Genomic DNA, 12,219 nt, shown 5'->3' with positions numbered 1-12,219 from the left:
GCCAAAAGACACTCCCTATGATTGTTCTTGGCTCTTTTACGAGCCAGGTTTACAATCTTGGTTGGATAGTGTCGGTCATGAAGTTTTGTTTGAAGAGTGTTAGCTTGTCAGTCAAATTCTTGCACAGAGCTACAGTTCCGTCTTAGCCGTAAGAACTGACCAACAGGTAAATTGTCTCTTAGAGCCTTAGGATGATGACTCTCATACAATAAAAGGCTATTACGATCTGTAGGTTTGCGGTATGTACTGGTGGTCAATACACCATTGTCAATGGTGATTATCAAGTCCAGAAATGGTAAATGAGTGGATGATGTTGAGGCCGTGAATTTCAGATACGGATCAAGGGAATTTATCCAAGTTGTGAATTCCACCGTTAATGACAGACGTCCTTGCCATTTGACTAAAATGTCATCAATATAGCGTTTCCACAAATTAATGTCATTTTGAAAAGGGTTTGTTGGTGTTAAAATGTATTTCCTTTCAAAGTCATACATGTATAAACAGGCTAGGCTGGGAGCAAACGTACTACTCATCGATGTCCCCCTAATCTTATGAAAGAATTGCTCTTCAAATTGAAAATAGTTCTCTGTCAGAGCCAGGGCGGCACATTGCATAATGAAAGCTATAGGTGTGGACAGAGGAAAAGCACCACTCTGGAGTGCCGATTCCACAACCTGTAAGGTGGCTTCTTGGGGGATGTTCGTATAGAGTGCTTCTACATCCAAGGTAATGATACCATTTATCTCGCCACTTTGGTTAATAGATTCGATCAGATTAAGGACATCTTTGGTGTCCTGTAAGTAAGTGGAAGAATTCCTCACTAAGGGCTGGAGAAAGTGTTCGCAAAAAATTGACAGTGGTTCAAGGACAGAACCTACACCTGATACAATAGGTCGTCCTGGGGGGGGGGGGGTTATGCCCTTGGGGATCTTGGGTAGACAGTAAAAATATGGGGTTCTAGGATGAACTGTGTCAAGGAACTCAGCCTCCTTGGAGGAGATCCATGAATTATTTTTAGCTTCCTCCAAGAAGCTCCTGATCTGAATCTGTAATCTCCTGGTTGGATCACTAGTGACCTTAGTGTAGTAAGTAGTATCACTCAAAAGACGTAAACACTCACTTCTGTAGTCAACTGTGTCCATGATCACAATTGCTCCGCCTTTGTCAGCCTGTTTAATCACAATATTGGGATCAGTAGCTAGATGTTGTAAAGCCTGCTTCTCTTTCTTAGAAATGTTAATGTAGGGGTGTTTTGGACATAAACGAGACACGTCAGCTAACACTGCTTTTTCAAAGGTCAAGACTTCGCTAGGCATCATAGTTGAAGGTGGTGTGAAAGTAGAAGGTTTTGTTAAACCTGAATCCAGTGCTGATAATTCACCTGGTCTATCTTTAAAAAACACATGAAGATGGATCTTACGAAAAAACTGGGCTAGTTCAATATGTAGACGAAACAAATCTTCGTTGGGGGGTCGGGACAAAGCCAAGACCTCGATTAAGGACATTGGTCTCATCCACTGAGAGTTCTCTTTTAGACAGATTGACCACTAGGTTCTCGGTGTGGGGTTCTTTGTGTGACTCCTGGTCACCATTTGTGGTTCTTCCTTCGACCATTGAACATGCCGGCCTCTTCATCTTCTGCTGCCTCTGCCTCTGCCCCGGCCGCGGCCTAAAAAAGGCACAAATGGCATCAAGGGTCGAGGTTGAAAAAATGGGTATGGTGATTGCCAAGGCATAGGTTGGCTAACGGGATAAGAAGGATAGTTATAGAAGGGTTGTGGTGTATTCTCATCAGTGCTCCAACCATCTGATGATGAGCCACTGCTGAAATTGCGTGGTTTTCTATATGAAGAAGTTGATTCATCAGAGGAGCGTGACTGTGTGTCAATATCATAGTCTTCCTTAATATAAGGATAGACCTTCTCCCTACTGAATTTACCTATGTCCTTCTGTAGTTTGGTGATCTTTTGCTGAGTTAAAAACTCTTGTCTCGTTCAGTTCAGAGGTGATTTCTGCAAGGCGGCATTTGAAGGCTGTCAAAGTGATTGTCGTCTTCAAAGTATTCTCGATGGCATTAATTTGGATAGTGATGGAGTCGGCAATGCGTTTGGAAGTGTTGATGATCAGCACCAGCCAATCTCTGGTACACTTCCACGCGATTTGTGCCCAATCTTTTCTAAAAGCTAGATCTTGTAAGAAAATTCTCGGTATGTTGGACACTAACAGGCCATTAGGTGCTATATTTGCACGTAAATATTCAGTCATGATGGTCCCATGCATGAGTGTCTTAATTAGTTCTCGTTTCAATGTAGATAGTTTGTTCAGATCTTCCTTAAGACTACCAGATGGAAGTGATCCATCGTTACCAAGGATAGAAGGTGTCTGCAAGATGGCTGACACCATATCATCATCGTAACTTAGACCCTGAAAATCGTCCATACTAGGAGATTCAACTGGGTCTAGTTATACAAAGCAAAAGTTCCTGATTAGTAACTGCTAATGGGTCCCACAGTAAAGCTACTGTACATGAAATGGAAATCAAAGAGGAGAGAGGGACCAGGGAGATTAATGGTCCAGTGTACAGTCTCCCAATGCGAACGTTAAAGAAAGAAGGGTACACTGTTCCAAGGAAGGGAGCGGGGACCTAATTCTACAGGAGCGAGAACCCTCATGCATCACACTGGATGACTGGCTTCATCATTGGGAAGGCTCCTCGTTAGGCCGGTGCTGCAATACCTAACGGGCTCCCCGAGGGGGGCTCTTAACCATATTGCTCAAATAGTAGCAGATGGAATCAGATCGTATCAAAAAGGTACCTAGTATCAAGTACCAGAGCAACAATGGAGAGAAAGAAATAATAAAATTGGTTATCCATCAACATATTAATCATAAATTTAATCAGTATTGATTTGATGGAGACCAAGGTTAAAAACAAAAGTGGGAGTAGAAGGGTGAGTAATGATGCTCACCTACTCACAACACAAGAGGATTGAACCAATTATGGTACCTCTAATCATAAGGTCTACATGTTTCGCGTCTGTTGGTCCAGCTGGATCCATCGACGCTTCATCAGGACCATAGAAAACAAAAGACTTCTCCAAACTATAAACTAAGGTAGGACCCTAATAAGGGGCAGAAAAAACAGTCACTTACTTTTATCTACTTGTTAAGTCAAAATAGGTCACCCTAAGAGAAATAAAATAAAAGCCATATATGAAAAAAGCAATGCCAAAATATAGTGCACTTGTGAATATAGTGGTCTTAGTGCAACATTCATGTGAAGATATGAACAAACTAGGCTTACCATCCCCGGTATCAGGATAGAGCTCATAGGAATCACATGTCAGGGACTGGAACTGACATTCTATGCAGTGGTAATCATAAGGAAAGCAAAGTTAACAGCAATCTAATAATAATAGAGGTGATAGCCTATATTAAAGTATCACAATCAAGCATTTCTTACATCTGTAAAAGCTTAAAAAACCATTGTAGTGACAGCGATATCATGGCATTGTAAGGAGACACTCAAATTAAAACAGAACTGTCTCTCAACACAGGTAATTTCTTGTCACAAAAAACATTGTCCCTTTTGGGAACATTACTGTGCCCCTCATCGTAATGTATAGAGAATATGCCCAGTGAAAAGATGTCGAGGAGGCCTGGCTATTCAAACTAAGTACTACATGTGTCAAAATATGTGCACAGAAATCGGTATATCCGGTCATATGAGTAGGTATGTAGGCGAGAAAGAGAACTCTCAGTGGACGAGACCATTGTCCTTAATCGAGGTCTTGGCTTTGTCCTGACACCCCAACAAAGATTTTTTTCGTCTGCATATTGAACTAGCCCAGTTTTTTCGTAAGATCCGTCTTCATGTGTTTTTTAAAGATAGACCAGCTGAATTATCAGCACTGGATTCAGGTTTAAAAAAACCTTCTACTTTCACACCACCTTCAACTATGATGCCTTGCAAGTCTTGACCTTTGAAAAAGCAGTGTTAGCTGACGTGTCTCTTATGTCCAAAACACCCCTACATTAACATTTCTAAGAAAGAGAAGCAGGCTTTACAACATCTAGCTACTGATCCCAATATTGTGATTAAACAGGCTGACAAAGGCGGAGCAATTGTGATCATGGACACAGTTGACTACAGAAGTGAGTGTTTACGTCTTTTGAGTGATACTACTTACTACACTAAGGTCACTAGTGATCCAACCAGGAGATTACAGATTCAGATCAGGAGCCTCTTGGAGGAAGCAAAAAACAATTCAAGGATCACCTCAAAGGAGGCTGAGTTCCTTGACACAGTTCATCCTAGAACCCCATATTTTTACTGTCTACCCAAGATCCACAAGGGCATAAACCCCCCCCCCCCCCACCCCCCCCCAGGAAGACCTATTGTATCAGGTATAGGTTCTGTCCTTGAACCACAGTCAATTTTTTGTGACCACTTTCTCCAGCCCTTAGTGAGGAATTCTTCCACTTACTTACAGGACACCAAAGATGTCCTTAATCTGATCGAATCTATTAACCAAAGTGGCGAGATAAATGGTATCATTACCTTGGATGTAGAAGCACTCTATACAAACATCCCCCAAGAAGCCACCTTACAGGTTGTGGAATCGGCACTCCAGAGTGGTGCTTTTCCTCTGTCCACACCTATAGCTTTCATTATGCAATGTGCCGCCCTGGCTCTGACAGAGAACTATTTTCAATTTGAAGAGCAATTCTTTCATCAGATTAGGGGGACATCGATGGGTAGTACGTTTGCTCCCAGCCTAGCCTGTTTATACATGTATGACTTTGAAAGGAAATACATTTTAACCAACAAACCCTTTTCAAAATGACATTAATTTGTGGAAACGCTATATTGACGACATTTTAGTCATATGGCAAGGACCTCTGTCATTAGCGGTGGAATTCACAACTTGGATAAATTCCCTTGATCCGTATCTGAAATTCACAGCCTCAACATCATCCACTCATTTACCATTTCTGGACTTGATGATCACCATTGACAATGGTGTAGTGACCACCAGTACATACCACAAACCTACAGATCGTAATAGCCTTTTATTGTATGATAGTCATCATCCTAAGGCTCTAAGAGACAATTTACCTGTTGGTCAGTTCTTACGGCTTAGACGGAACTGTAGCTCTGTGCAAGAAGTTGACCGACAAGCTAACACTCTTCAAGCTAAACTTCATGACCGATACTATCCAACCAAGATTGTAAACCTGGCTCGTAAGAGAGCTAAGAACAATCATAGGGAGTATCTTTTGGCGAATAAGGAGAAGGCTCCCCAGACACGTATAACATGTGTCTCTACATTCACCCCATTGTCTAACAACATCAAAAAATTGGTTAATAAACGCTGGTCAATTTTGGAGAGTGGGGGAACAGCAATGCCAAAACCACTATTCGCCTTCAAGCGTACCTTTAACATTAAAGATATAGTGGTCCACACTCGACCACTTGTTTCTCATGACATTCCAAAACAACAAACATTGTGGGATCTTCCCCCTGTTGAAGGCCATTACCCTTGTGGTAATTGTAATGTTTGTATCCTAACTAGACGAATTACGTCACTAGATCTTGACCCCATTGGGAGGTGGTTCTTAAGAAAGCACACGAACTGTACCTCCAAGAATTGCATCTACATGATCACTTGTCCCTGTGGATTGCGGTATGTCGGGATGACCACACGCCCCGTTAAGATACGCATAAATGAACACAGGAGCAATATTAGATGCCGCTGAGTGACTACTAAACTTTGTGCCCATTTTCTGGACGCTTCCCATACTCCAGAGGACCTTTGGTGGGTGGTCCTGGAAGTCCCTAGACTGCGATCTAATGATCCTGACTCTTTTTTCAGAATTGAACAACGCTGGATTTTTAAATTTAGGGACCTCTTTACGGGGACTGAATGACGATATTCCATGGACCACACTTTCTACCTAATGATATTCTATATGGTTAGCTTCAGAGTGAATTTTTCAGGCTATTCCTGAATTGGTATTTTTTGACACTGACCTTTTTTGACCATCCAACTAAATTATTATTATTATTTTTTTACAGAATTGTGTCTACATAACTTTATTCTGCATCTTCCAATTGAATTTCTATTTATTGAGGTTGCAAACTTTAATACTTTTAATACCTTTAGTCTGCTTTCTCTATTTTGTTTGCCTTGACACCACGATAACAGACGCGGGCATTTTTCGAAGATCGAGTCTGTCTTTGCTGTCCGCTATTGTTTTGATGCACGCGAGCCGGCCTCCACTTCCGGGTTCTCGCCGCTCGCATTTAAGAATCCGGCTGAGCGGCGCTCCGCTATCTACCGGGGACACATGCCAGGAGGGTAGGTTTCTTAGCCTACGGACAGCACATGAATGTAAGTCTACTCTACCCCTGTCACTTATAGATTATGGGCGACTTTGTCCTCAACATCTTTTGATTTATTTTGACTTTCTCGCCTACATACCTACTCATATGACCGGATATATGAGTGCACATTTTTTGACGCATGTAGTACTTCGTTTGAATAGCCAGGCCTCCTCGACATCTTCTCACTGGGCATATTCTCTATACATTACGATCAGGGGCACAGTAATGTTCCCAAAAGGGACAATGTTTTTTGTGACGAGAAATTACCTGTGTTGAGAGACAGTTCTGTTTTAATTTGAGTGTCTCCTTACACTGCCATGATATCACTGTCACTACAATGGTTTTTTAAGCTTTTACAGATGTAAGAAATGCTTGATTGTGATACTTTAATATAGGCTATCACCTCTATTATTATTATTAGATTGCTGTTAACTTTGCTTTCCTTATGACTACCACTGCATAGAATGTCAGTTCCAGTCCCTGACATGTGATTCCTATGAGCTCTATCCTGATACCGGGGATGGTAAGCCTAGTTTGTTCATATCTTCACATGAATGTTGCACTAAGACCACTATATTCACAAGTGCACTATATTTTGGCATTGCTTTTTTCATATATGGCTTTTATTTTATTTCTCTTAGGGCGACCTATTTTGACTTAACAAGTAGATAAAAGTAAGTGACTGTTTTTTCTGCCCCTTATTAGGGTCCTACCTTAGTTTATAGTTTGGAGAAGTCTTTTGTTTTCTATGGTCCTGATGAAGCGTCGATGGATCCAGCTGGACCAACAGACGCGAAACATGTAGACTTTATGATTAGAGGTACCATAATTGGTTCAATCCTCTTGTGTTGTGAGTAGGTGAGCATCATTACTCACCCTTCTACTCCCACTTTTGTTTTTAACCTTGGTCTCCATCAAATCAATACTGATTAAATTTATGATTAATATGTTGATGGATAACCAATGTTATTATTTCTTTCTCTCCATTGTTGCTCTGGTACTTGATACTAGGTATCTTTTTGATACGATCTGATTCCATCTGCTACTATTTGAGCAATACGGTTGAGAGCCCCCCTCGTGGAGCCCGTTAGGCATTGCAGCACCGGCCTAACGAGGAGCCTTCCCAATGATGAAGCCAGTCATCCAGTGTGATGCATGAGGGTTCTCGCTCCTGTAGAATTAGGTCCCCGCTCCCTTCCTTGGAACAGTGTACCCTTCTTTCTTTAACGTTCGCATTGGGAGACTGTACACTGGACCATTAATCTCCCTGGTCCCTCTCTCCTCTTTGATTTCCGGTACACAGTTATCAACATAATTACAAGGCAAAAAGAAAAGAAAATGTAGCGCTTACAGATGAGTAGGAGTGTTGTATGTTGGAGGGATGGTAAAGTGAAGGAGATACGAGGAAGTGCATTGAGGATAAAATGAAAAGAGGGTGATGAAGAGGAAAAAGATATGATGTAATATATGCAGATGGAGGAAATGCAAAGAGAAAAGCAGCCTACATTTCTAGCATAGAGTGAGCATAATGGGAGTGGTTGAGACACTCTGGGGATCATTGCTCCTTCCACAGGCCTCACTAATGTTTAATTCACAGTCTCATAATTGAAACATTTTCAGTATTAATAATTTACAGCAAAATCATTGTTACTCATTTAAAGTCGTGGCTCGTGGGGATTCCAGAGGGCAGTGCGCAGGGGGATGGAGGGGGAATTAATAACTTTTAAAAAATAAAATAAAAAACCTTACTCCTGCGCTGTGCCATGCTGCTCCTTTGCTCCTCTGCTGCACGCAGGCACAGGCTCCCATCCTGCAGGATTGCCCAGCCAGGGCACTTCCAGGCAGACTGGGAGCCTGTGCAGGCTCTGGGCTGGCGAGAGCCTTGTGCGCATGTGTGTTTGGCCGGCCCGGCTAAACACACATGTGCGTTGAGGGGAGTGCACAGCGGCTGCTGCTGGCGGGGGGGCGACGCTCTTCCGTCCTTATGGAGGAGCCGTCCCTGCTCATTTATCTTAAACCTGCTAAGAGCTACTGACGAAACCGTTAGTCTTTGCCTATTTTAAATGTATATAACTTGTTGGGTTATAAATCTGGATGTAGTAACAAAAAGCCCAGAGAGGAACGAAAATACCGGTCGGATGGCCCACTATGGAAAAGACAGAAATGTAATTTAGGTGTTTAAGCCGCACCCTTAACGACACAGACTATGCCCCTTTTTAGAGTGCGCGCGCGCACACACACACACACACACACACACACCCCCACCCTCTCTACTCTCTCTCAACCCTCCCCCCAAAAATATACTTATAAGTGCATTTAGGTCCACATTTATTGAGTTAGGACGTATTGTTCCAGAACGCACCACAGTTTTTTCTAGACCTCTTTATCTACAGGCTTTGTTGTCCATCTCTCTGACCGTACAACAGATCATTCAACACCGTCAATTTAGGGTAGGGCAGATGAGGCGCTAATAATCAAAGTACAAGGATTTTGCTTTTCTTGAACAGCCTTTCCACTATTTTTTCACAGATTGTAATCCGGTTCCAAAACAGGAACAGCTGCTAAGCTTGGAACCCGACTGGCTCCCCATCAATGCCAGCACTGTATGGCCTGCTGCTGCTTGTCGTGTACCTGTGCATTTTATGTGGAGGCTTCTTGTGCTTCTGCTACATGCCATGCTGCACCTGTACTGTGTGCAAGGGAAAATATGCTGCTGCTTCCTGGACTGCTGTACCTGGTCTGTGTGTGCATGGTTATTGTGCGCTGCCAGTGTTGTGCATATGTGGGAACCTTGTGCTGCTGCAGCCCATGCTTCACCTGTACTGTGTGCGGAGGGAGCTAGCACTCATGATGTTCTTACTGTACCTCAAATATATGTTAAAAAAAAAAAAAACGGAGGAAAGTTTTACTTCAGAAAAGGCAACATGATTGTCCACAGACCTAGAGACAGTTTTGCCTTTTAAAAACATGTAAGAGCTTTTGTCTTACCTCTGCCGACATTACCTTACCTTACCTTACCTCTAGCCTCTGCCGACATTAAAAGGAGTTTCATGTTTTCAGCCATTTTTAGAATGATTTTCTATCTATGTAAGGAGAATGGTTCCAACGCCTAAGAAAAAAATGAGTCAAGTCAAACTTTATCCTCACGCCCTTCATTCCTGACCAGTAGCCTCTTGATGTTTTGGAGGTGATGTATATAGTGCTGGTCAGTTGCAGTTCTCTCACCAAAATGCCTTTGATTTACCATTTCGGAGTGGTCATTGGTTTAGCAGTGTGAAAATGGTTGGGTCAAGCTACTCTGTAATAATGTGTGTGCAGAAAGTTTGCAGGTAAGAGCTTTGCATAACAAAGAGGTCACGCCAATTGTAAAGTCCAGCTCAAGGAAGGTCACTACGGGGCTAAAAAGCCTAGTCAAAATAGGAAATGGGGTAAACATAGGTTGTTGTGCCCTATGAATAATTGTTTTGGCTAATTTAGCCCAATTGTGTGCTCATTAGCCACATGTGCTTTTCGGGCAATAAATGTGAGCCTTGTTTATGCTGTTCAGTGTCACTTTTGTTTGTGTGCATAGTAAATGTTGGCAAAATGTGTTTAGATTGAACGAATAAAGAAAAAATCTAAAAAGAACTGCACCTTGATGGGTGCCAAATGGTATCAATGTTCATCTGTGCTTTGTACGTTGTACTAGTTTACCCTCAGTAAGTTAGTTACATTTCTGTATTTTTTACTTAATGAATTGTAATATTTTGATTGCTCTGCAGGTAGACCGGCTTGAAGTGGTGAACAAGCGATATGTCCGTGTGGTTTTCACTCCTGGAAACTTTCCTGCTGAAGGGGTAATACATCTTTAAGCTTTTTCATGTGTTGCTTATGTTCAGATGAGTTAAATTGTCGATGTAAAATAAATAGTTTTTCAATTTGTTCCACTTTCATTGTTTCCGCAAATTCACAATCGAGTTGTCATGGACACAAGAAATTTTTTCATCCAAACCTGGTAAAGTCCTACAAAATTAGTTGAGCATTCAGACTCCCTAACCTGTTCTGATGTCGCACTGTAACGCATCCAAATACCGTTTTCCTCTCAGCTTTTTTTAGTAAATGTTAAGGAATGAAACACATTTTGCCCCTGTTTAGCTTTGTAAATCTAGTCATGAGCAATAGGCATTGCTCACTTGAGGAACATTTTAAATTGAATGACGTTTGTGTTAAACAAAGTAAAGGACAGTGGTCGTAGTGCTTGCACATATAAGAATGTGCAATAAGACCACTATTATTTAAAAGGAGAGTCTTAAATGTGCCCTTTCACCAGAGGGCAATGGACTGTACCACTTGGTGGGTCACAGTCTCAAAACCGAACTATGACTGTTGCCACCCAGCAAAGCCTTATATTTTTAGTTGTCACTCCAATTAGGGCTCAAAAGATGTGCTTCCCTCTGAACCCCTTAGCCTGGTCAGAAAGTGTAAATGTTTCGTTACTTGTTTGACACCTAATAAGTTAAAAATTGTATTCAACTGCGGCAATCAGTGAGTGCCTTTACCACAAACAAGTCTATGTACATTGGAAAGCCTGGTCTCAAGTCATGCTCCACACTATACAGTGAAGGGCAGAATATGTGTAGACTTGATATTGCCTAATTGGATAGCAAATAACCATGACCTAAGAGTAATTATGGCTACTGAATTAGTTAGAGGCTTAGGTCAGTGTTGTGCATATTACCTTTTATCTAACCAGAACAAAATACATTTGTTTTTGGTACATTTTACAGAATTCTATGTACTCTACGTGCGAAAGCCTCATTGATGTTAAAGTAGCTTAACTTTAAATCATTGCCTGAAGGGATGAAGAACATATGTTTGCAACAGAGGTACAAATAGGGCTGGAACACTGTGTCCAGGAGTAACATACCAGGAGGAGAAAAACGTATTTTGAAGTAATATTCTAGTTGTGAAGTATGCACCTTCTTCCCTCCTCGCTATTCTTTGAGGCGGGCCTACTTTGCCACATCATTCTAAGCTAATTATGTGTCGGCTTTTTTTTTTTTCAAACTATCCTGACATTATCTTTAGGTCTATCTTCAGATGTTCTCTTTATGCAAGAAAGTGAATAATATTTTAGCTTGACTCGACATATCCATAGTCTCCCTTTGGGTTGTGTACCATTTTTTGATTTAAATAATTACAAGGGCAAAGAAATCCTTGTGTCACAAGAGAATTGATTTACTGTCAATATTTCATCATTGTTTGTAGAATTACGATGAATCACAACCTAAGGAATCTCTATTTATACAAAATGCTTGAACTGGGTACAACCCTAGTACACGTAGATTACCCTTTAGGTGCAATAACTTGTGAGATAGCGTGCTCTACCTATTATCTTTTTAGAGCATTGTGTATTTTAGCTTTACATTTGTCACACTACTAGAGGGAACAGTTATATGTTTATTTTCACAAACATGTATACATATTTTCAATTTTACACTGCATGATAGTGAGTTGCCCAGAATCACAGCCATATTGGAAACAGGAGTTAGAACCCAACTCTTCAAGATTATTTGATTTGATTTATAAAACACAGCAGTGCCCATGAAAATGGGCTTATATGCATTAAGGACTAGGTACAGAAAAGAGAAACTGTCTTGAAGAGGCACATGTTCAGCTCTTTAAAGAATTTAGCACTAAATTTCATAGTTATGAACTTGGTGTGAAGTTGATTCCACCAGGTTGCACCTAATATCACAGAACTACAGCCTCACCTCCTTTTCAGGTGATATTTGGGAGAGAGAAAGCACCAGGAGTTAGAAGACCTCAAAGTTTTTAAGGGAGAGTAGTGT

At 41.3% G+C, this 12,219-nt stretch overlaps 1 protein-coding gene across 4 annotated transcripts in view; it reads left to right on the top strand.

Annotated features, from left to right (window-relative positions):
• Positions 1–12,219, top strand: part of AFG3L2 (AFG3 like matrix AAA peptidase subunit 2) — a 336,314-nt gene that overhangs the window by 126,191 nt on the left and 197,904 nt on the right. For all 4 annotated transcript variants that reach the window (XM_069219758.1, XM_069219759.1, XM_069219757.1 and 1 more), the window contains one exon: positions 10,150–10,224. In XM_069219758.1, coding sequence (XP_069075859.1) covers positions 10,150–10,224 — 75 coding nt within the window. The remainder of the gene's footprint in view (positions 1–10,149; positions 10,225–12,219) is intronic.

The sequence above is a fragment of the Pleurodeles waltl genome, chromosome 2_2 (assembly GCF_031143425.1).
Source record: "Pleurodeles waltl isolate 20211129_DDA chromosome 2_2, aPleWal1.hap1.20221129, whole genome shotgun sequence".
NCBI lineage: Eukaryota > Metazoa > Chordata > Amphibia > Caudata > Salamandridae > Pleurodeles > Pleurodeles waltl.
Note: the sequence above shows the minus strand (reverse complement) of the source record. Positions and strands in the feature narration are given on the sequence as shown.